The sequence below is a fragment of the Malaya genurostris genome, chromosome 1 (genome assembly GCF_030247185.1).
Source record: "Malaya genurostris strain Urasoe2022 chromosome 1, Malgen_1.1, whole genome shotgun sequence".
Taxonomy (NCBI): Eukaryota; Metazoa; Arthropoda; class Insecta; order Diptera; family Culicidae; genus Malaya; species Malaya genurostris.
The window spans coordinates 9,677,884-9,703,038 of NC_080570.1; the positions used below are offsets into that span (position 1 = coordinate 9,677,884).

At 39.2% G+C, this 25,155-nt stretch overlaps 1 protein-coding gene across 2 annotated transcripts; it reads left to right on the forward strand.

The window, feature by feature from the left end:
• The first annotated feature begins 1,874 nt into the window (after nucleotides 1-1,874).
• Nucleotides 1,875-25,077, forward strand: LOC131431919 (acyl-CoA Delta-9 desaturase-like). 2 transcript variants are annotated; one of them, XM_058597880.1, is made up of 7 exons: nucleotides 1,875-2,251; nucleotides 23,291-23,642; nucleotides 23,701-23,831; nucleotides 23,903-24,108; nucleotides 24,172-24,357; nucleotides 24,427-24,602; nucleotides 24,663-25,077. In XM_058597880.1, exons 2-7 carry the CDS (start codon nucleotides 23,357-23,359, stop codon nucleotides 24,824-24,826), a joined length of 1,149 nt encoding a protein of 382 aa, XP_058453863.1. In that variant the 5' UTR covers nucleotides 1,875-2,251; nucleotides 23,291-23,356; the 3' UTR covers nucleotides 24,827-25,077. The 2 variants fall into 2 exon arrangements, with proteins under 2 accessions (XP_058453863.1, XP_058453871.1); XM_058597888.1 differs by having other exon boundaries at nucleotides 1,875-2,119.
• The last annotated feature ends 78 nt before the right edge of the window (nucleotides 25,078-25,155 follow it).

The following is a 25,155-nucleotide window of genomic DNA, read 5'->3' on the forward strand; positions in this document are numbered from 1 at the left end:
CTGATTCCATGTAGGCTATATTAACACATGGATCCCGAGACTAACAATGGAAACAACATTTTTTTTGCAAAATTTTTTTTTATTCATCAACATAATCACCTTTAAGGGTGATACAATGGTTCCAACGTTTTTTTTTCCAATTTTTCAATGCCATGTTTATAAAAAAAATTATCTTTCGCTTCAAAATAAGCTTTAGTTTCAGCGATGACCTCCTCATTTGAGTCAAATCTTTTTCCCTGGAGCATTGTTTTAAGATCAGCAAAGAGCCAGTAGTCACTGGGGGCTAAATCTGGCGAGTATGGGGAGTGGGGAAGCAGATCAAAGCCCAGTTTGTTCAATTTCGCCATGGATGGAACAAAAACAGCATTCATCGACTCGTTGCTGTTTTTGTTCCATCGAAAGCAATCGCGGCACCCACTTGGAAAAAACCTTTTTCATGCTCAATTTTTCATGAAGGATAGTAAATACACTTCCATATGATATCTGTGTCATCTCAGCAATCTCACGGAGCTTCACCTCACGATATTTCATTATAATTTTTGTCACTTCACTCACATTTTCCGGTGTAACGGCTTTCACAGGTCTACCCGAGCGTTCAGCGCCATTTGTGTCGGTACGACCACGTTTAAACTCGGCGAACCACCGACAAATCGTTGTTTTTGATGGACAAGAGTCCGGATAACATTTTTCAATCCATTGTTTCGCTTGCACGGTGTTTTTACCCATTAAAAACAATGTTTTATCAAAACACGAAACTCGGTTTTTTCCATTTTTTAAACAAACTACAAAACGACTTTACTCCAACCTCGATAACTCAGCTGTTTCTGGTCGGATCGACTTAAAATTTTGACCCGTTTCAAGCAAAGGTTAGTACTCTAGAAAGACGTGGTTACTGGTTTACTACGAGCGCCATCTCTGCTTTAGTCTCGGGATTTATTGATCCATGTGTTAGTTACTTCCTAAACGAACCGACTTCGGCTATACTGGTTCCAAGTAATGGAAATAGTGGTCGAAAACTCTAGAACGAGATTCACTAAATTTTCTCAGAGATGATTCGATCGATTCGATCGATTCCCACAAACTTGGGCTCAAATAAAAGATCCTATAGTCTCATAGGTTGCTGTTTAATTTCATCCGGATCCGACTTCCGGTTCTAGATCTATAGGGCGAAGTGTGTTCAATCATTTAGTGTGACGATGCAAAATAAAGTAAAATTCTTATTAACTTGACAAAACTGTTTGCAAATAAAGTTTCTTATTTTATTCAAGATAGAAAAAAAATTCTTGACAGAATCTTCCAGTGAAATTTTTGGAAATATAAGTAATATGAGAAAGGCATCATTATACTACTAGGTGGATTAAGACAGATTTTTATTTTGCAAATTCAACTAAAAATACCTATTTCTATTGGGAAATAAATCATCTGATTTTAAATATAATGCGCACTGAAGAAAGCGCTGTCGAAGTATTGTATTTTCTTGATTTTTTGCAAAATGTTGCTGTTTTTGTCAAAAAAAAAAATAAATGCGAGCGTTTATCATGGTGCATACCACCCTAGATGTCATCATCAAAGCTCTGTAGCAAAAGAGAATCCATCCGTCCGGGAAAACATAGAAGCAACAGTCCCACGTGCTAAACGCGTTCCCTCTCTCACACTCTCTCTAAGAGCAATCTCTCATCAAGCGTTTTTCGGCGGATCGGTCGGTAGGCGCAACATTCATCATCATCATCATCATCGGTTTCCTCGGTTCAGCGTTCAATCGACCCTTTCGGGTGTGCAGCGTGTTTAGGCAGTTGTCGCATTGTGGGTGATCAGAGTTTGTTTTTTTTTGTTCATTTTTTTCTCCAGTCACACTTCACTGTCAGTTAGGCAGTCAGGCAGTCAGTCAGTTGGTTACAGGCGGTTGATCGAACGGGACGTAAATTCGAAACATAAAAGTGATTTCCATTTCCAAATAATTATTGGTTCTGGAATTGAATAGGAGTTGTTGCAATGGCTTCATCAGTCTGTGCCCAGTGAAGTTGATTAGAACTAGAAACGGAACAGTAGGGGGATGTCGGTTGTTGTTGTGGTGTTTATGTTCAGTGCCTACCATTGACAGCCAGCATCAGCAGCCTAAGTGAGTGACTAATCGCCTAGAATTTGGTCCGCGGATGCCGTTGAACTCAAGGTCGTAGTCGAACTTTGAAAAAGTTACACGTGTCTCGCGCCACTGGATCTTTGCGTTGGTTCGGTTTCATCTCATCACACGGTAATTTGAATTTTGTGCGTAGCAGACATCATATTGCTTGGCTTGCTTCGATGAGTTGCTTGATTTTGCTTCGGAAACTGACGTTTCTTTTCGGAAACTTCCACCACCTTTGGTCAATATGTGCTCAAGGCCAGCAGAGCTTATCAGTAATAAGGGTTTAACAGTGCGTCATATCGTGATACCGTTTACGAGTCTACCGCCGTCTCCATACGTGGAACACCTGTGTTTGTACAATGATATCCGGAGGAGGATGGGGCTGGCTTCCTCCTGGGTTGCGTTTCCGTCCCGGCCGGTGACACACTCCGTACGAAATGTACAGCAGCGGGAGGAGTTGCGCTCTACTCGTAGACGATAAAAACGGGCGTCTTACGTCAGAATGTAAACATCAGAATGCAGCAGAATGGTGTTGGGTGCCCCCTCCTCTACTTACACATTCATCACTCGGCTCAGAAGAGTGATTCGAACTGGGACAAAACTGGAGGAGGAAAAAAAACTATTTTTGTTTGAAATTTGGTGTTTCGAAAACGAATTTGTTGGGAAGAGAAAACGGAAACTGTGATAGAACCTAGGTTTCTCTAGTTTATGCGGGTGACGGTGCGAAGATGGGAATAGGTTCGAAGCAAATTGTGAAACCTAACCATTTTTAATGTTTGTTCTTGTTTCAATGTTTCGCTGCTAGTTGATTTTGACTCCGATCCAAGATGATCGAACATGACTAGTGCGATCTCCCGCAGTAGATCTAAAATAAAAACGACAAACGGCGACGTCCGTTTAGAGCATTACTTTTCAAAAAGTGTGGGCTGGAGGGAGGGATCGAGGAGTCGATATCAATTGATACGGCTCGTCGAAATGTGCATGAGTATTCGTGATTCGTGATTTCTGTCGTTTTTTTCTCTCGACTCTTAGAACAAAATCATTTCAATTTACATCTGCTTGGATGCACGTGCATAGGGAGAAGCGGCCAACCGGCCGGCTTGATAATTGTCTAGTCAGGGAAAGTGAAGAACTGCAATGATCGAGTGAAACTCAATTATTTAAGTTTCCGTTTCATGTGAACGCATACAGATAGAATATGTCAAATGTATTCCGTTTGAATCAATTTATAATTGATCATTTGGGGACTTCGTCTTCGTTCTTTCAGTGCATAGCAGCTCCAATGGAACTGCTAGTGCCCCTTAGCAATTCAACTTGAACCACGACTTGATTCCATTCGGTGCCAGGAGCCAGTCTCAATGTAGTAGGGAATTGTATTGAAATTTTCGCTTAATTGAATATTAACTAGTGTTTTTTGAAGAGCTTGCTGACGCGAAATTGAAATAAAACACATGCCAAAGCACGAAATGGCCAATGATTTTTTTATTTGGTAGATAGTTTCTCTGTCGGTCTAATTTTCGACCACTTTTTCAAGCATTTGAGGGCGTATTTCAGCAATGACACGAATAAATATTGTTTTCCAAAGCATCAATCGTTGCTGGTTTATCCACATAAACCAATGCCCACGAGAATTAATCGAGTGGCGTCAAATTACCCGAACGCGGAGACCAATTCACTGGTCCATTTCTCCGAATAATGTTATCGTTGAAAAGTTCTTTCAATCCATCGATTGTTTCGGCCGCAGTATGACAGGTGGCACCATCCTGTTGAAATTGCGTGCACTTCGTCACACATCCATATCTTGAAGATTCTTTTTCTGGAGCCAATTTTTAAACACTGTAAACAGTACACCGTAGAAACTCAGCACGGATTCATGCCGAAACGCTCCACCGTTACAAATCTATTAAGCTTTACGACGTTTATAACAGATGCTATGTCTAATGGTCTTCAAAATGACGTTTTGTATACGGACCTCTCCTCTGCTTTTGATGAAATAAAGCACGCTCTTACTATCACCAAACTGGGCTTCGGATCATTTATTCTTCACTGGACTGAATCGTATCTCTGCAATCGACGGTTGGCGGTTAATTTATCTAATGATTTTTTTGCTTTTTCTGATATTGCATAAGGCAGTCACTAATTTTCCTCCTGTATTTCTACGATGTAAACTTTTTACTGAGAGTTCCACGTTTATCATTTGCGATAACCTTAATTTATTTAATATTATAAAGGCAACTGAGGATGCCATTTTCCTCTAGAGTCAGTTTGATTTTTTTTCGCGGTGGTGTCTCCGAGGATCTACGATAGATAGAGTCACATGTGCCAAGGATCTTGGGACTTTTCTTGACGAACAACCTAACGGTTTTGCCAATTGAACTATCTTGCAATGTGAAAACACATTAAGATTAAGTCAGCCTGATTGACTAGCAGAACCAAGCATGTTTCGCTTTACTTGACCGCCACCATATTCAATTATAGTTCTGCTTTGCTGTCAGACGCTAAGGGAGAAACAGTTTCGGAAAATCTTTTTTTTTTCTTTTTTTTGCAGTTTTCAAACATTTCAAAAATATTGTGTCAAATTTTCAAATCAATCGGAACAAAACTGTCAAAATACTTTTTGAGAAAACAAAGAACTAGAACGCGTTTTTCTTAAACCCAATTTTTCGAATTCCGTGGATATGATCCTACAAAATCTACTGAACCGAAGTTTGAAAAGTCTTTTTGGTATAAGATGCCTCCCCCTTACGTTTTAGAAATTATGATAGTTTTTCACCTCAATATTGGCGGAAAGTTTAGCGTAAGATTGCGTTTTTTGCTTAAATAAGCCACTGTTAAAAGATCAGAATAATAACTTGAGAACGATGGAGGGGAGAGAAATAACTCGTAATTTAAGTAAATTTAAGAACATTTTTGATTTCAGATAATTCTACGCCGAGTTATCATATTTACCGCGAAACGTAATTCTCAAAAAAGGTTTTGGGGAATGCTCTGTTACCGTCTTATTAAATGATACTATATAATTTAGAGAAAGTTTGAGTTAATTTACATAAGCTGTTTTTCCGTAGAAAATTACAAAAAATATGTGTTTTGATTCAAATTATCCCTTACTCCCCCTTTAACGTTACCCACCAAATCCTGTGGAACGCTTGCGTCATCTTTCTTACGCACTTTCATGCATTCCTATCTCAAATCCTTATCGTTTTTGAAGATTCCTCGATTTCCATGGGTTGCTCTTCATAATCACCCAGAACTTTTCTGTCGAGCAAAGTGGCAGATTTGCGTACTTCGGCAAGCAACAAACAACATCGTTAGTGTACTACTTCATAATAGGGTTCACGTAATGGCACGATGCCAGATCCGGCCAAAAATTAGTGTCACTTTTGTGGGATCGGGGAAAGGGCAGCAATATCTTACCCATTCAAAAAATTGTAATAATACACAGAAAGAAGTGTTACTTTTTTTCGAGTGCTGTCTTAATTATCGACTAGCAAACTCAAATAAAGGTCTTGTTTCAAATTGAAAAAAAAATCATGACACTTTAGCGAGAGATCATTAGCTATTGAAGACTGTCCCAGAAAGTATGGACGCACTTTGATTTCGCTGTAAATAATTCACAAGTGTTAGATACTCAAATTTTATTCGATACACTGCTAATATTAGACTACAACAACAGAATATTATTCTCAACATTTGCTACTTAGTCATTGTAGACTAGCTGGCGCACCTTCTTGCGAACGTTCCTCATTAAATTCCGTACAGACTTCTTGGCGATAAGTTTTAACACTTTTTTCCAATCTTTTTCGAACTGTTGAATGGTTTCGGCTGCCGAGACATGGTTCCTAAGATGTGTCTTCGTTAATGCCCAAAGTTCCTCAATTGGTCGAAGTTGTGGGCAATTTGGTGGATTCATGTCTTTTGGGACGAAAGTGACATTTTTGGTAGTATGCCATTCTACCGTTGATTTCGAGTAATGGCAAGAAGCTAGATCTGGCCAGCAGACAACAGGATCCTTGTGGCTTCGAATCATGGGTAGAAGTCGTTTTTGTAAACATTCCTTGATGTATATTTCGCTGTTCATCGAAGCAGTGGTGATGAAGGGTTTCGAAATCTTACCGCAGCTACAAATTGCTTGTCAGACCATAGCTTTCTCACCAAATTTTTCGACTTCAATCGATGTCTCGGACTGGTTTAACACGCGCCCTTCTCGCACCGTATAATATTGTGGTCCCGGCAAGGATTTGTAATCGAGTTTCACGTAGGTTTCGTCGTCCATGATTATGCAGTTCAAATTTCCAGCAAGAATCGTATTGTACAGCTTTCGAACCCTCGGCCTGATCGATGCTTCTTGTTTCGGACTACGTTTTGGTTGTTTCTGCTTCTTATAGGTTCGAAGATTCAAACGTTCTTTAGCACGAAGAACATTTGACTTCGAAGTGCCCACTTTTTTGGCCACATCCCAAGCTGAACCCTCCTTCTTTTCCTCGAACGCCTTCAGTATACGTTTATCCAACTGAGGGTTAGCAGGACCTTTTTTTCTCGGTTTATCCTCAAAAGTGTTATCCACACCGAACTTTCTGATTGCATTTCGCACGACTTTTCCACTTACTCCTTCCATTTTTGCTATCTTTCTCAGTGACAGTCCGCGTTCTGTGCGCCATTTGTACACAATTTTTCGACGTTGTTCTGCTGAAAGTTCACGCATTTCGAAACAAACTAATGAAAACGAATAAACAACTGCACAAGTGGTTAGAGAAGAGTGTAACCAACAGAACGCAGCTATAAAAATTGACAGATTCTGAACCATTGCGAAATGGCAGCGGTTTCTGTTTGCTTCCATACTTTCTGGGACAGTTTTTAGCACTCACTTTGAATATCCGGTGATTTCATTTTGAACTGAATATCACAAAACTAGGACACAATTTTACTATCGAAAGCACACGCATGATTTCGAAACGCGATCATGCATCCGCTGGAAACTTAAAATTTCCATACACTTTGAATGTCATATGATCATGTGATCAACAAGAATCGATGCAATGGCGAGCCGTAAATGAAATTTGCTTCCCGTGCACGGTGTCTGTCATGTAATTGCTATTAAATATGTTAAAACTATTTGGGTTGACTGAAAGGACGGACGGACGGATGGAATGGCGGACTATTTTTAGTTGCAACTCCGAAAAATCACAGTTCAACTGGTGACTTGCCGCTGAGCAATTCTCCCGTCGGTGTGTTGTTCTCCTGATGGGTGCGATCTTTAGAACCTATCTATTCGGGACAGATTCGGTCAATTGGTGCTAATTGGCGCTAATAGTTGTGCTGTTCGAACGGCAATCAGAAGGCTGGGGTCTCTTACTCGGACTTGACGGACTCCCGAGGCGAAAAACAAGAAAAAACTGATTTGACAGAATGAGATTTGTTTCTCAAGTGGCATCTAACGTAAACCTTTCGGAAACTTTCCAGACAGATTTCTGAAAAAATTCGAACCTGAATTCATGGGAAAATGATTTATTGCTTGGTTAGTCGGACTCGGATAGTTTCATTGCCCACCGATGAACGACTTCGCTACAATCGAAGGGGGGTGGAATAGACAAATTGAGCTGCTGAAACATTGATAAGGTACGCCAAGCCAGAGACAGCAAAATAAGCAACGGTGGTGGTGTTCTAGGTAATATAAAATTCCATTAAATCTATGTCAATTGAAGTTTCACATGTCAATAGAAGATATGATCGATTTGTTTGTTGTTGCCCAGTCAATCGGGTTCCGGTTGTATTTGCCTGCGGTAAATTCGAGCACACAATCAGGGAATTTGTCCGATTTGTACATTCGACCAACGGAATCGTATGGAAGTTTCCCCCAATCTGGGCGGATGATAATTGGACAAAAAGCACAATCACGCCTGCACAGCTACACATGTGTAAGACTTGGGTGTCGGTTGTCTCGAGTTGCGGTTGACTATCAATCGGTAGAAATTTATATGTTAGACATTACTTTTAAACGAAAATTCATTTCCTGCATTGTCCGGAGACTTGAAACGACCGGGAACAGGTGATGTAATCGGCACTCGAGCACCACCCCGTGAACTCTGGTCGCGTAGAATATCTTAATTTCAATTTCAAGGTTGCCTAATTGATGAGCTTGCAGCAGTAGTTCAGTATTGCATAGACTTTGTCGAGACAAATGTTTGAAAGTAAAATGAAAGGGGCTGGGGTCCACTAGGAGATTGATAGTACCTATTAGCTCTCTCCGGACTGTACCAGCCTAGATGCCGTGTGGAATCCGGCGGAAAAAAATGAACCAAGAATAGATCCACTGGGTTCCTGCTTCCATGTCTTAAAAGGCGACAATTGCAGGAGTTTCTTTTTCCTTTCAGTTATCAGATATTTTCAATGTTTTACTTCTGATTACTCTATTTTACTAAATCATCTCTTTATTCAACCTATCAATTTCCGTCTAGCTTCGGAGAAAAGTTTTATTTGGAATGATTTCTTCTTCCATGTTATTGATTGTCTTTCAGGATTATAAAATGTATGATAAAAATCAACCATTGCGCAAATCCGTTTATATTACAAAGTTAATAACAGAGATAACATATATCGGTATATTGAATACATAGTAAAAAACACTTGATATTAATATTTCAAACAGTAAATTAATATTTTTCTCGGTAGCCGGCTGCCCAGATCAACTAATATAACCAATTAATAATTTTAATGAATAATTAAAATAATAAAGCGGAAATAATAAAGAATCAAGACGCGTGTGAAATCTGTTGACCTTTTTTTGGTGATATATGATTATATGATTTTATAATAACTGTTTAGAATATTTCAATGCAATGAATCAACTTTTTTGTCTAAATCCTATTCGCTCGTTTATTTTGTATCACGTTTCACGTGCTTAATCCACCTAGCAGTGAGATGATATCTTTTTTCTATCAATCCGAATGTGTTTTTTTGCATGACTAAAAAAAACGCGAAAGGCAGATGCATAAACGAGTGACTGCATACTCGACAGCCGGCTGTCCGGAGTTTTGTCAATTTGGGAGATTGACTGTTTCGTGCATTATATTGCCAGCACAAAGTAACACATAAAACGATAATACTTTAAAACATTCTTGGTAGCCGGCTACCCAGAGCAATAAACACATGATAACATTATTAAAACATTTACTAACAAAGTATCCTCTCCTGTGATGCATGTGGGAATGCAGAGGATTCCTCGGTTCTTAGTAGCAACATGCATCGAACTAACAATCCTTTCCCTCCCCAGTAGATCTGCATTCGGACGTGGCCGGCGTCGGTATTGATCAGCATGCATGGTTCAATACAGTTTGCACAGTGTGAAACAATGTGTTATTCCCAAACATGTTACTTCAAAAAATCATTTTGAAATCTCAATTGGTCCAGATCAATAACGGAGTAGCAACACACGGGCGGTCTCTAATGCTAATGCTAATGCTAACAAATGTTTGAAAGTAAAATGAAGTGCAACCATTTTTGTGATTCGATGGGGAACTCAACTCTTGTCAGACAGATGATTTACCAGTAACGCCAATGAATCGTTGCCTTCGATGCTGTTCAAATAATTGATCTTTTGAGGACCAATAAATCGATCTAAACACTATAACGATCAGCTCTATGGGTAGTCGTTCGAGCTATTGATGTGGAACAATGCAACCTACATTTTGAATGATTTGTAATTTTTATAATCATTTTTGTGCAATTGTACGATTTGAATGTGCATGAAAATACTCAAAATTTCTGAGTTTATCGCTACAAAACATGGCTCAAAATTCTATTGCAGAGCCAATATGTGATGTTTTTGGGTATGCAGTTTAATTTCTCCAAGTTATCAAGTATTCCCGTTTTGGTAAATTTGAAATAATATTGTTCTTGGTTACAGCAACTGGACATGATTCGACGAATGATCCAGAAACGCTCGATATTCAAACTTTTCTTCCTCATATCTTCCTGTTTTTCCAAATAAAATGACAACCGTGAGTTACATGTCTGTTGCTCCTCCAAAGCCATCGGCTCTATAGCGGCCCTTATCATTTAAAATGTGATTACTAAAAAGTAATGTGATTTTTATTGAACGTTTAAGGGCAGTATTGATGAATTCTCCACACAGATTTGGAATGTCATTTTTAATGATCAATAAGAAATGATATTCCAAACTTGCATGGAGAACTCGTCATAACTGCACCTTACACGTTACTATGTTCACACTATGAGTTAAAACATGTTATAACTCCGATTTCATGTTTCAAGCGAAATAACATGATTTACTTTTGCGATATTTCATATTCATAAACGTCACATTAAAACATGTTTTCCCGAAATAACATGATATAATTGTCAGTAAAGCAAAACCCTGCTAGCATTTTCCTTCACTTTTCGACTATGTCAATTGACAAGCTGTTCAACAACAGCTTTTTTTGCCATCAAAGTAGCCATGTAATCATAATAAAACAAAACTGAAAACTGGTACCAACGTTGCCAGGTATACCGATTTCTCGGTATTTATACAGATTTTTGACCTCTATATTACAATACAGATATGTTCTCCCAAAATACCGAGAATTCACGGATCACACAGATAAGTACTGATTTTTGTTTTTAGCTTGAATAGACATGAGAAAAGGTTGTCGTGGGACCTTTTTTTTGCTCACCTTTTCCACTACCTATGTAGAAGAGATATTGATACCGATACGATACAGATAGATTTTTGCGCCGACTACATATTTTTGGAAAAATGACCTGGCAACGCAGATAGGTACAACCATTTTTCTTAGTGTGAACAGTGCGGTTTTAACTTTATATTACTATCGTTAAAACATGTTATTTTCGGCCAGTGCGAACATAGTATAAGGTCCGCTACTAGAAATGATATTAATAATTCTCGTGTAAGGACCAGAGCTGCTAAATGTCACTATCAACGAGGAACTTTGCACGACGAAGATTGGAAGTTTATGTCACTGGACTGCTGCCAACCAGGCTCTACCAATCATCATATATTGAGTGTCTAAAAGCCGATCTGTCATAACTTAAATTCCCTCACGCTTAGAAAAAGTTACTCAGAGTTTGAGTACTAGTTACTCATTTTCAAATGATACATGGAAACGTCAAAAATTGAGTAGTTATGATCAATGATATTGAGTAACTGCTACTCTAAATTTGAGTTTAACGCAATAAGTCGTTTTGCCTTTCTCATATAGAAAGGTTATGCAATCACTGTGAAAACCGACTTTCGAACCGAGGCCCGGAGGGCCGAGTGTCATATACCATTCGACTCAGTTCGTCGAGTACGCAAAATGTCTGTATGTGTGTATGTGTGTGTGTGTGTGTATGTGCGTATGTGTGTATGTAACGTTTTTTTGCACTAAGTTTTCTCGGAGATGGCTGAACCGATTTTCACAAACTTAGATTCAAATGAAAGGTCTTGTGGTCCTATACAAAATTCCTGAATATTATTTGGATCCGACTTCCGGTTCCGGAATTATGCGGTAAAATGTGCAAAAAATCGTGAAAATAAGTGCACTAACTTTTCTCAGAGATGGCTGAATCGATTTTCACAAACTTAGATTCAAATGAAAGGTCTTGGGGTCCCATAAAAATTCCTGAATATTATTTGGATCCGACTTCCGGTTCGGGAGTTATGGGGTAAAATGTGCAAAAAAAAGAAAATATGTGTTCTAACTTTTCTCATAGATGGCGCGACCGATTTTCACAAACTTAGGCTCAAATGAAAGGTCCTGTAGTCCCATGCGGTATTCCAGAATTTCATGCGGATCCGACTTCCGGATCCGGAAATATAGGGTAAAGTGTGTTAAAAATTGTATACCATCACTGAAAATGGGTAAAAACCTTAAAAAAAATCTAAATCGACCTCAAATCTTTTCCAATTTGATGGTTTTTATCAGTAGACGGTCAAACAAACCGATTTCGGTTATTTTTTTTACAATCGAAGAAAATTTTTTTTTTGCTTTTCTCATATAGAAAGGTTATGCAATCACTGTGAAAACCGACTTTTGAACCGAGGCCCGGAGGGCCGAGTGTCATATACCATTCGACTCAGTTCGTCAAATACGCAAAATGTATGTGTGTCTGTGTGTATGTGCGTATGTGTGTACGTAACGTTTTTTGCACTAACTTTTCTCGGAGATGACTGAACCGATTTTCACAAACTTAGATTCAAATGAAAGGTCTTGTGGTCCTATACAAAATTCCTGAATATTATTTGGATCCGACTTCCGGTTCCGGAATTATGGGGTAAAATGTGCAAAAAATCGTGAAAATAAGTGCACTAACTTTTCTCAGAGATGGCTGAATCGATTTTCACAAACTTAGATTCAAATGAAAGGTCTTGTGGTCCCATACGTAATTCCTGAATTTCATCAGGATCTGACTTTCGGATCCGGAAATATAGGGTAAAGTGTGTTATATCATCACTGAAAAGAGCGAAAAACCGTAAAAAGTTTTCTAAATCGACCTCACATCTTTTTCAATTGATAGTTTTTATCAGTAGACGGTCAAACAAATCTATTTCGGTTATTCTTTTAAGAATCGAAGAAAAATAATTTTGAAGAATACCACAGTATTATATATGATAGTATGATTGATATGAGAAAGGCATCATTACACCACTAGGTGGATTAAAACAGGTTTTTTTTGTTACTATTCGCAAGATCAGTCTAAAAGTTGTAATAACCATTTGTAGCAACAGGTTGTATATTTTGTTAGTGATATCGCGTATTTCGAGGGTGAGTCGCTCAACTTGTGTCTGCAAAAACCGGAATGATAAACTCCGTGTTGTGCTTAAGAATGAAACCAGCAATCACCACTTGTTATAGTATTGAGTTCAATTACTTAATATTTTAATACAATACACTCATAAAAGGAGCAATTTTTTTGCAAATTTGGTATATGTGAAATTTGAGTGATAGTTACTTTATTTTTGGTACATGTACGAATAAAGTATTACTCAGTAAATGAGTAGATTTTTCCCAAATATCGTTTCCAGTGGAAGAACTCAAATTTGAGTAACTTCGGAGTTACTCTAAATCTGTAGATGAGTGAGATCTTACTCATTTTTGAGTAACTATTTTTAAGCGTGCTTGATATTACACTCACCATTGATTGCCGATGCGATTGATATTATCTTCATTTCTCCTGTCACTGCTTGATTACGATGTGACTAAATATTAATCAAGCAGCATAAACATTGAATTAAATTCATGTACACCAATAAACTCCGAAATCCGATGACTTTTTACAAATAACAATTAACTTTATCAATTTATGTTTATGTTAGTACTCTCATGGAATTTTTTTACTTCAACGGGGAATAGGAGAATGAGAGAGAGAGAACAAAATGCGTCACCTGTTTTTGACTGAGTATACTTCTACTTGATCATTCAACTATCGAGTATCTCATTTGACAGACACTTTGACCGTACCGATTACAGTTGACGATGATTTTAGTCAGTCTGTCAAGGTCATTTGACATGACTGACAATTTGCAGCTCCGCTGTCAAAAGAGATACTCGATAGTAGAAGTATACTCAGTTAATTATAGGCGACTAATTTTGGTTTTCTTTCTCATTCAAAAATCAAGATAGCACTAACATAAACATGAATCGATAAAGTTCATTAGTTTTTGCAAAGAGTCGTCGGACATGTTGTGACAATGTTGCTAGTTGATAGTGACAGATATCAGCTCTGTCCACCTAACAGATATGCCGTAATGGTATTCGGTGGAATTATTTCCTGTTCCATGTCGTCATTGCATCATTCAAACTACCATTCAGCGTGCTGAGTATTATTTTTATGATTTGTGATTGCGTACTTCATAGCATCTGCTATGTAACTGTCCCGCGTTGATGCCACTACATATCCGGGTTTTTGGTTCTCCATACATGGTTGAGTCTGTCTATGCGGAGCTAAAGTTAAAGGATATTTTATCGTTTCTCACCCAATGTGGTAAGGAGCTATAGTCAGAGGGGCTCATTGTTCTTCCTGAAGTGAATGAATCCTTTCTGTATTGACCTTGAAAGGCTTGAGAAGATTGTTTGGCGTCCCTTATGGGGTGCCGAATTTTCTTCTGCTCATACATACTGCAAATCGTTTTGCATTCTTCCGGGAATCCTTCCGGGGCTTGGAGGTTTCATTAACTGTGCATTTTGGTACTTTCGTGCATCCTTTCGTGGATGCAGAACGATTTATCTCTTTGTGTTTTGTGTTGTTTTCCCACCTCTCCCATTTCACATTTTCCTTCCATGTTCCTTTTATCTTTCTCTTCCCATCAGGAAAATGATAGGAAGCCACGGCAAGACACAAATCTCTAAATAACTAAGGGAACGTACCACTGGAGCCAATTAGTTTTAGTTCTTATTCCTGATTGTTCTATGCCCTCCCCCCCCCCCCCCCTTCTTTCTATGATGGTTTCATCAATTCTTCCATTGAAATAAGATGCCTAAACAATGAGCCAAACCTGTGAGTGGACACTAGATACAATCATTTCCATCGGTATTCTACTGATCCTTCGCTTTCAAGCAGAACGACATCTTTATTATAAAACTTCGAAGTAGTTTGAAAAATCGGTACTTTTCAGGACCAACACATCGTTCTCAAAGAACTGTTCACGATATTTACTTCTATACGAAAAAATAAATTAATCGATAGTAAAATAGTCATTCGAAAAACGGACCGTTTTGTGTTGTTTTGCTTTCGTTAGTTCCGTTCTTATTGGTGACAGTGTGTAGTAATATTGATAATCAACTGATTTGTACAGTTTTGGGATGGCAACGAATCCGTTATGAATTCTGTGTGGTAAAATTCCCCTAACGGAATGTAATATCAAAACTTTTGTTTGAGCTCTTTGTGACATTTTGGTATCGCAAAGCAGTAATTTTCATCGATATTCTGCTGATCCTTCACATTGTAAAATGTCGATAAAATTTTGTTTATCTTACTTTCAAGAATCAAAGGGTAAACATAGAGAAAGAAGTTGTCACCATCATCTATAGGATAGAAGCAATATAGGCAACGTAAAATTAATGTTTATGCATCTCATTTTTTCATCGTCTCAGTCATTTCTGATAACGAAAACAAGAATGTCATTGGCAGTACCGCATCGAAAAGTAAAAATCCGGCACCAAAACAATAAAATTGAACTGGAACTCACGTGCTCATCGTGATTTGAATAAACAATATCGATCCGAATTCGTAGCAGCAGCAGCAGGCTATGGGCGAGTGAAAACGAGTAAGTCGTTGACGGGTCGACCCATTATTATGAAATATTTTGTTGGCAACCCCGAATGTGGAGGACGTGATTTTCATCGCTTGCGATTATCAACATTATACGAATAACCGTAAACATGTGACTGTTCTCGGTTGTCGGTGAAGCAATAATCATCGGTTCGATTGTGCTTATAGGCCCCGGGAACTCACTGGGCCCGGAATACTAATGGCTTAGTCACACATTGTTGGGCTTCATTCAGTTCACACTTCGTTGCTGTACGCGGCAAAGAACGCTGACGCCGGCTAGTTTGAGTCGAAAATGTTTAAACTTTCGTTATCATAGTCACACTAAGTAAACAGAGCAAGCGGAGATGTGTGGACTGACAATTACTGTCAAGTGCTGTGACATGCATTTCTACTATGGTGGTGAACTAGTAGGCTGTGGTGAAAAGGAAGCAACTGTCAGTACCCGATGGGTGGCCATTGAATGAATGATTTTCCTTCACAAATCTGGTATAAACCGAACCGTATTCCGGCTATTACATCATCGTACCGTCAAATGACACCGCATATATCGTGTGGGACCTCAATCTCTTCTTCAGCATTTCGGTTAGTATTCTAACGTTCTAATGAGTCGTGAAGAAGCGCGCAGTCCGAGCACATGCGTGATGTTTCTTTTTATGTTTTGTTTACGTTTGCTCTGCGAAAAAAAAGCAGTGTCGGAAAAAAACCGGTGATAAGACAAGGAACCAAACATCACCGGTTGTTTGCTTTTTTTCAGTGAGTCATATGTCGACTGGAGCGCTACGGCAGCTGGGCTGTTATTCAATCGATGATTCCAGCAGGTGTTTTTGGTTCTGTCCAGACAATAGATGAGATAGAGTAGGGTAGATTTGGTTCTATACAACACAATAAAAAATTTTACATCCCGGTATCTTATTGTAACAAAGCTCATTCTTGTCTTTTTTTATTATTTGGAACGTCTGTCCGATAAGGACGATGGTGATAATGCGTTTTTTTTTTGGTACTATTTTAAGTTTATCTGAATTGAACGAAACAGTTAACGAGCGATGATAAAACGTCAATGACTGTTTGACAGATACGAGATAAAGCTCGGTACTGTGGCTACTGTGGTTGTAAAAATGTTCATTTTTCATAGAAACGACCATTTACTCCTAGTTTCTGTTATCGATTTAATGTGCTCAATTATTAGTGTGCCGTGACAAAAACTCATCAGTCGTGGCGTTGCATATTGACACCTGTTGACATGAAACGATTGAGGAAAGCCGAGCAAACGAACAGAGCTGCCGGTGAATGCTCCTACTTTAATCGTCGTCGTTCATTGCTCGACCAGCTACATCAAGATTCTACGTCTACACTCAATCTAATCTCGCTAATTATCAGTTTCAAATCTACAGCAACGAATTGCTTGCCAAATCTGTTTTGGCCAACTATTTATTCGATTGCCGTTTTGATCACCTATATCTTTCGATTCATATGTACAATTCACAGAACCGTGAAGTAAATTAGTTAATTTGAACTCAATTCCTTTGTATTCCTTTGTGATTGTTCGTGAAAAAATTTGAAATTAAACAAATTGACTGTTAGTTCAAGTTAAAATGCATTTTATATACATTGAGCATTATTAGTCGTCTTGAAACTTATTACAGTCACTTCATTAGGCTGCTTGAGCTTTAGAGTTTACTCCAGTCTTTAGAGTATGTGCAGACTTCTATGTACCCGATTTAGCTGATTTTCTACAGTTGGAACTTTTCTTTGTTTTTCTAAGATATATTTATTAAGGCACAATCCATTTAGGTTTACGATGCCAAGGGCTTGTCCATGTGGGTCCTCAGGAAACACGCTTGAGTCTTTGATCCGGCCGGTTGCCCTTATCGATGGGAGTGGTTCTTCGTGGCGGTGGTGTTGAAATCTGACGTGGAAACGTTTCAATAGTGGCCGTATCCTTCTGTGGGTCCGCGGGAAACACCCCCATGCTACGAAGACCCGGCGGGTGGCCCGCATGTTGGTCATCGACTGGAGCTGCTCTTCTACAGTTGAAACTTGTTGTTTATATTGAAAGTTCTCTTTTCACGAGAGGCCAGTACCGTCAGATAGGTCGCAACTTCGGGCAATTAGGTGAGTTTGCTCTTTCGATATAACATGGACTCCATTCGCTTTATACCATTCCAAAACATGTTTGGTGTAGTGACAAGATGCCAAATCCGACCACAGTATCAAGGAAGGGTCATGGATGCTTAGAAATTATAACAATCGCATCTTTATTATTTTCTTCGATATTTGCTTCATCTTCGCGTCCTTTACATGATTATTTCTGAACGCTGAAAAAAAAAACATCTCAAATTGGTCCAATTTCAGCATGAATCAAAGGGTTTTCTGGACCGAATCGTGACGGTACATGAAAAATGGATTTATTTTGAGAATTCCTAGCGCAGAAAATCAAGGGATTAAGTTTGGCTAACTTTTAACATCAACTGCAAAATAAAATCGCTTCGGAAAGAAAGCGATGCTATACATTTGGTGGAATTAAATACCAGGTACTAATAGAGCGTTTTTTTTGGTTGAAATAAAACACTTATTTTGAATGGGATAATAGCACAAAATCATTCAAAGTATTGACCATTTGTTTTTTACACAATTCAGACACTAGAATTCAAAATTAAAAGCATAAAATTTAAACTCACGAAAAAAAATTATTAACTTAGAATTCAAAATTAACTATTGAGAATTGGAAAATAATAACTGAAAATTGCGAAAAGGATATCCAGCATTGAGAAATCGAAATCGTAAAATGACAAATGAAAATTTAGAATTCAGAATTGACAGCTTTGTCGAAACCTGCGCTCTGAAAATGGAGAACAGAAAACTAAGAAATCAGTACTGAGAATGAAACACGAAGAATTGAAAATCGTAAATTTAATTATGAAATTAAATCGAATTATGAATTGAGAATCGAAAACTGTAGATTGAGGGTTGAGAATAATCGCATAAAAACTTGACACCAGAAAATTGAGTAAAAAGATTCGATAAATGAGAAAAAGGAAATTCAAATGGTTGACCACTGTTTTCTACGCATCTTGATCATCTTTCTGGCATTTTAAAACGCCAATAGAAATGTTCGTCTTTTGATGCCAATCGGACACCCTAGTTTCAACTTCGAATCGATCGTGCTGATCAGCCAATGCGTGGCCTATCGATAAAAACAAGTAGTAGTCGGAAGGGGTCAAGCCTAGTGAATACAGCGGGTAGGGAGGTAGCTTCCAGTTTAGTGCTTTGATTGTATCCTGTATACCTTTCCGTGTCTTCTGGCCCATTCTGGTCGATTTTCGAATATTTATTTAATAGTTGAAATTGATCACGTCTGTTATATCACACTTTTCTAATTCCACCAAAAATATTAATCCAGATAAACCCATGAGTTTTTCCATTTAGGATTCTAAAAGCAAATCTATTAAGAATATCTTAATCGCCAGTAACAATTCAGTGCAAAACTGATTTTCTATTGGGTCCAGTTGAATTGGGTAGTGGTTTTTTCCCGATTATCTAAGGAGTGTATCCAAAATAAGCTATCCACATACATTTGTGTTGTACGCATGTAAAGGGTGATTTTTTAAGAGCTTGAGAACTTTTTTAAACAATAAAACGCATAAAATTTGCAAAATCTCATCGGTTCTTTATTTTAAACGTTAGATTGGTACATGACATTTACTTTTTGAAGATAATTTCATCTGCCACAACGTCGAATTTTCAGTGAATGGGCCCTAGAAAAGTTGGCAGAAAATCCGCTTTTTTATCGACAAATTTTGTTCAGCGATGAGGCTCATTTCTGGTTGAATGGCTACGTAAATAAGCAAAATTGCCGCATTTGGAGTGAAGAGCAACCAGAAGCCGTTCAAGAACTGCCCATGCATCCCGAAAAATGCACTGTTTGGTGTGGTTTGTACGCTGGTGGAATCATTGGACCGTATTTTTTCAAAGATGCTGTTGGACGCAACGTTACAGTGAATGGCGATCGCTATCGTTCGATGCTAACAAACTTTTTGTTGCCAAAAATGGAAGAGCTGAACTTGGTTGACATGTGGTTTCAACAAGATGGCGCTACATGCCACACAGCTCGCGATTCTATGGCCATTTTGAGGGAAAACTTCGGAGAACAATTCATCTCAAGAAATGGACCGGTAAGTTGGCCACCAAGATCATGCGATTTGACGCCTTTAGACTATTTTTTGTGGGGCTACGTCAAGTCTAAAGTCTACAGAAATAAGCCAGTAACTATTCCAGCTTTGGAAGACAACATTTCCGAAGAAATTCGGGCTATTCCGGCCGAAATGCTCGAAAAAGTTGCCCAAAATTGGACTTTCCGAATGGACCACCTAAGACGCAGCCGCGGTCAACATTTAAATGAAATTATCTTCAAAAAGTAAATGTCATGTACCAATCTAACGTTTAAAATAAAGAACCGATGAGATTTTGCAAATTTTATGCGTTTTATTGTTTAAAAAAGTTCTCAAGCTCTTAAAAAATCACCCTTTATTTGTGATGGTTTTTTATGCTCAGATCGCAGCATGCTGTGCGTTTGGCTGTCAGCTTTCGTTTGTTTACTTGTTTGTTCGGTTGAAATTCTGCGTTTTCAAAATGTCGCGTATTGAAAAGGAAGTGGTGAAAGTTAAGGTTCTGGATACATGGCTTAGTGAGGAGGGTATTACTATGCGAAAATTGGCGAAGCGGTTTGGTATGCATCATGCCAGTGTTAAGAACATAATTAATAAGTTTGAGGAACATTATTCTTAGGATGAGCTACCATGAAGAGGCAGAAAACCCGGTTCTTCCAACCCGAAACTGGACCAGAAAGTGCTATCTCTAATCATGAAGAACAAATCAATGTCAATACGTGATTTGGCCAAAAAAGCGGGAACGAGTGTCGGAATGATCCAACGTATCAAGAGGCGAAATCACCTGAAGACCTACGAGAAGCAGAAAATCTCGAAACAAAGTGTAGAACAGAATAAGCGAGCAGCAACAAGGACCCGGAAGTTGTATTCGCGTCTTTTGCAGTGTGTTTTGATGAACGATGAGACTTATGTAAAGGAGGGCTCAAAAACCTTTCCAAGTCGACAATACTTTACTGTCGTCGTTGGGGAGGATGTGAGCGATGTGGACAGGTAGATTCAAGTGGAGAAATTCAGTCGAAAGGTACTGGTTTGGCAAGCAATATGTTCTTGTGGTTTGAAGTCAACCATTTTTTACACTACCGGGAACTATAAATGCAGAAATCTATCGATCAGATTGCTGCCTTTATATAAGAAGCATAGTAAACCTCCACTGTTTTGGGCGGCTTGAGCGTCGGCTCACTATGTCAAAACCACTCTCAATTGGCTTGCGGAAAAGGGTATAAATTTAATTGAGAAAATTATCAATCCCCCAAATTGCGCCCAGCTTAGATTTCCGCGTTCTTCATTTCTCACGTCAAAATCATTATCTCTAAACAGTTTAAACTATTTTCATGAGGGGCTTCTGATAGAGCATGATCATCATATGGCTCAACAAGCGTTCGACGCGACTCAGGAGCAAATCACTTTTTCAAATGACAAAAAAATTAATGCTTTCCGCCAGTCATCATTTTCTGGTACAAAAATCAACATTTTTAACACGATGAAAAAAGATGATGTTTTTTACTCAATGACTTGATGTCAAATATGTTCACACCAAATGTACATTATCGACACATTTCTATCGTAACTCTCACTTTATATCGATATACCAGATAGGTGTCTAGTGTCTTGAGATTCTCAAATCAGGGGAAACTGTAAGTGGTAATCGCTACTGACAGCAAATAAATCAAGCATTGCTCGAAAACTGACCAGAATGCTCCACAAGGCACGAGAAAGACATTTGGCGGCATGACAACGACATGCGTTCACAAACGAACACAGCTGTCAAAAAGGTCATTGCTGAACTTTGTCTGTCGCGCCATACTCCGTAGGCTTGGCACCGTCCGACTAACATTCGTTTCCTTCGATGTCTCACGCGCTTGCCGGGCAGAACTTTACTAGTTATGAAGATGTTGAAAAGTGACTTTACGACTGGTGTTGCTATTATTCGAAAATTGGACACAAGGAGTATAAAAAAACTTGAGCTTGAGAATCACAGCTCAGGTTTGAAAAGGGCAGGCATTCCCGGGTAGATGTAAACAGCAAACAAAGCCCAAAGTAACAGTAAATTTTACCATCATATCTGGGCTGTTATTGCAATACTTCTAATTTTTTTTCTCTATATTTCATAGTAGAAATCATGATATTTTGTAATAACTGTTTAACATCAATATTGGATATTGCATCCCAATTTTTTACTGATGAAATGTTTCAATTGTATTAAATACAACTGGTCCAATAGTTCCATCTTCGAACAAATAGTAATTAAATAAACGGTCTGAGAATTAGATAAAAGAAATGTTTACAATATTCTTCTGTTTTGAATGTTAAAACAACAACTGTCTTTGAAATTTGTCTTCAAGAAATAATTTACTTTTGGTTTGATATTACAATGATAGAATTTGCTCAATTGTTGTTATTCTCTCAAGCAGATTTAGTTATTATTTTCGACATTTAAAATCTCTTATTTTAAACAAATTTATGTTAGGTGTTGCCATTGAGTAATTTAATTTTAATAATAAAGTTTACTATTGGTTTGGAAATCAGTTCTACCCGGGTTGAACAGAGCCAGGACAGCGCATCGCGGATCGCTGTGCTATTCGCAGGCATTGACGTTGAACAACGCCTATGAGTTGCCAAGTTACGAAAGTCATGGATTACTGATAGAACTAGAGGCGTGCAAAACAGCTCATTTTGGTGAACAGTTCCGAACCGATCAGCTCACCAAAGTGAATCGATTCGATGTATCAACTCATCAGCTCTTTTAGTCTGAACTTAAGGTTCATTTTGTGCGCCGCTTTTCTTATGCACCGGTTTTCTTTCATATGCATGATCGAAATTGAATCATTAATTTGCAATGATGCAATGAATGCAGTAAACTGGGTAGCAAATGAGTGAGCTGGTGAGCTGCGGTTCTTTTGAAAAGAGCTGTGAGCTGTCAGCTCACTTCAATCATTCGATTCACTGGAACAGCTCAGGAGCGAATTGCCCATCTCTAGATTGAACTGGACACACTAATTTTTAGTCGGATCTCTTCTTGTGTCGTTTCGATTTTTGACTCTTCAGTGAAATTTGTTTAAATTTTCGTGTGAAGTTTAACTACACCATTTTTTTTAAATTTTCGTGTGAAGTTCAAGTACACACGGAAAAGAGCAACATAAACAGTTTCAATATAATTTTCTGTTCGAATGTTGAATTGATAATCTCGAATCAAACAATTACCTTTCGATTTCCCACAACACAACCACCCGTTCTGGTCGTGTCGTGTGGTTCGGAACGATCGTATTCTGACTCACGCCGCCCGGCTGAGGTTAGATAAACGAAGAAACGTTTTGTTGTATTAAACAAACCCCGTGCCGCTGCGTGTACTCGCTGTATCGATGTCACTTAATGACAACACTATGCAAATTGCGGTAATCCTCTGCTACCCGCATCATCATGAACTACCAAACACCGGCTCCACCGACGAGGGCGCTCCAGAGGGAACACCCTCGTGTGACACTCACACACACTGTCAGTCATTCATCGGACCGCCGATAGCTTATGGCTTTTCCAATATAGAAGGCGAGAGTGGTTCTCCGCTTGCCGCCGCACATGCGACTGTCAGTGTCGATAAGATCGGCCCCTCCCGAAGAGCGTTAGTAATTACGGCGAATATGTTTGCTTTAGTAGCACCCACATCACCCCCAGCTGGATGGAAATGGTTTGATAATCTCATAGACGATTGCTTTTTTTATATCGATTTTGCTAGGCACACCCGGACAGTTTACCAGTTCACTGATCGGAATCAAACACGGTTTGAACCTGTACCTGTAGAATGGCTCCTCATATTGTGGAACAGGAGGACCCCGTTGGTAGCAACTGTCAAAATGGATCCACAGTTCGGCAGCGAGTGGACGGTGCAAATCTAGTCAGCAGTGAAAATAACAATAATTACCCATTTGCGAAACCATCCAAGTCAACGGTGCAACCGGCCGAGGACGAGTTTCGAGCGCAGATCCGGTGGCCGGATTTTTTCGCGCAGTTGTTTCTGCACGTTGGTTTCCTGATAGGCCTATGCCAGGTGGTGACTCTGCAGGCCAAATTCTACACCGTAGTGTGGAGTGAGTATTTTTCCGGATTTTTTTCGATTGACAAAAATTATCCTATTCCGAATTTCAGCTATCCTACTCGTATGGGGATCGGGTTTCGGAATCACAGCCGGTGCTCACCGATTGTGGTCTCATAAATCGTACAAAGCAAAGTGGCCGCTGCGGGTACTGCTGATGTTTCTATTCACCATTTGTGGTCAGGTACGTTTCTTCAATACATCGCCTGCCAGTAGGCAATCTAATTTTAACACTTGTTCGATGTTCGTTTTTAGCGTGATGCCTACACGTGGGCGCATGATCACCGAGTTCACCACAAATACTCCGAGACGGATGCCGATCCACACAACGCAAAGCGTGGTTTTTTCTTCGCTCACGTCGGTTGGGTCTTTCTGACACCGCATCCGGATGTGGTGGCCAAGCGAAAGGCCATCGACATGAGTGATCTGGAGGCCGATCCGATCGTGATGTGGCAGAAGAAGTAAGCGATTTGTGTGGTCGAAAGTTTTAGTTAGTTTTCTGTAACTTTTATTTCCCCTGCTAGATACTACCTACCGTTGTTCGCTCTGTTGGTCATCGGATTCCCGGTTCTGGTACCGTACTACTTTTGGGCGGAGAGTCTGTGGGTTGCCTTCTGGGTATGCTTCACGATGCGCTTCACCACCACCCTCAACATTGCCTTTTTCGTAAATAGTGTGGCTCACATGTTCGGCAATCGACCGTACGATAAGTAGGGGACTGAATGAAGTTTAATTAAAAAATGCCGGCTGACATTGTATGATTCTATCCATGTTTACAGAACCATCAGCCCAGTGGAGAACCTCTCGGTTGCAATCGCTGCCATGGGCGAGGGCTGGCACAACTATCATCACGTGTTTCCATGGGATTACAAAACCGGAGAATTGAAGGGTTACATGTTCAATGTGACCACCGGATTCATCGATGCTTTCGCTCGGCTGGGCTGGGCGTACGAACGTAGGAATTCAATCAATCAATCGATCTATCATTTTGACTACGATTACCTTTTTTTTCTAGGAAAATCCGTTTCTCCGACAATCATCGAACGGCGTGCGGCCAAGTATGGCGACGGGACACGTTTCCTGACTGATGAGTACGCACACAAAGATGCAGTTTGGGGCTTCGGCGATCAGGACATTCAACAGGAAGATTTGGAAGACATCCTACGACTACAGGAATGATAAAGTCCACGGGACCAGTGTTTGAGCGGTTTTAGCTTTAGTCACCCAAGATGCATTATTTACTCGTATTTTAACGAAAGTATGTAGATTTTAAGGCTATGATTAGACAAGACACACGAATGTAACAGCAAAGGGGTCCGGAAACTCCTCAACTCAGTGAATTTTAAAGTTACTATAACATTATGGGATCAATCCCGAACAATGCAGTGTTTTTTATTGTCAGGGAAATTCATTGAATGACGCTACTAGAAGGATAGTTATTATTATTATTATCCGAATATTTCCGTGAGATCTGTGACCTCGATCCAAATGATTATATGATTTTCCAG

Excerpts from the sequence above, each read along its gene's own strand:
- LOC131431919 (XM_058597880.1), top strand. The coding sequence starts at position 23,357 with ATGGCTCCTCATATTGTGGAACAGGAGGACCCCGTTGGTAGCAACTGT. Across the intron at positions 23,643-23,700 it reads ATTCTACACCGTAGTGTGGA|CTATCCTACTCGTATGGGGA; the intron begins GTGAGTATTTTT and ends TCCGAATTTCAG. Across the intron at positions 24,109-24,171 it reads ATCGTGATGTGGCAGAAGAA|ATACTACCTACCGTTGTTCG; the intron begins GTAAGCGATTTG and ends TTCCCCTGCTAG.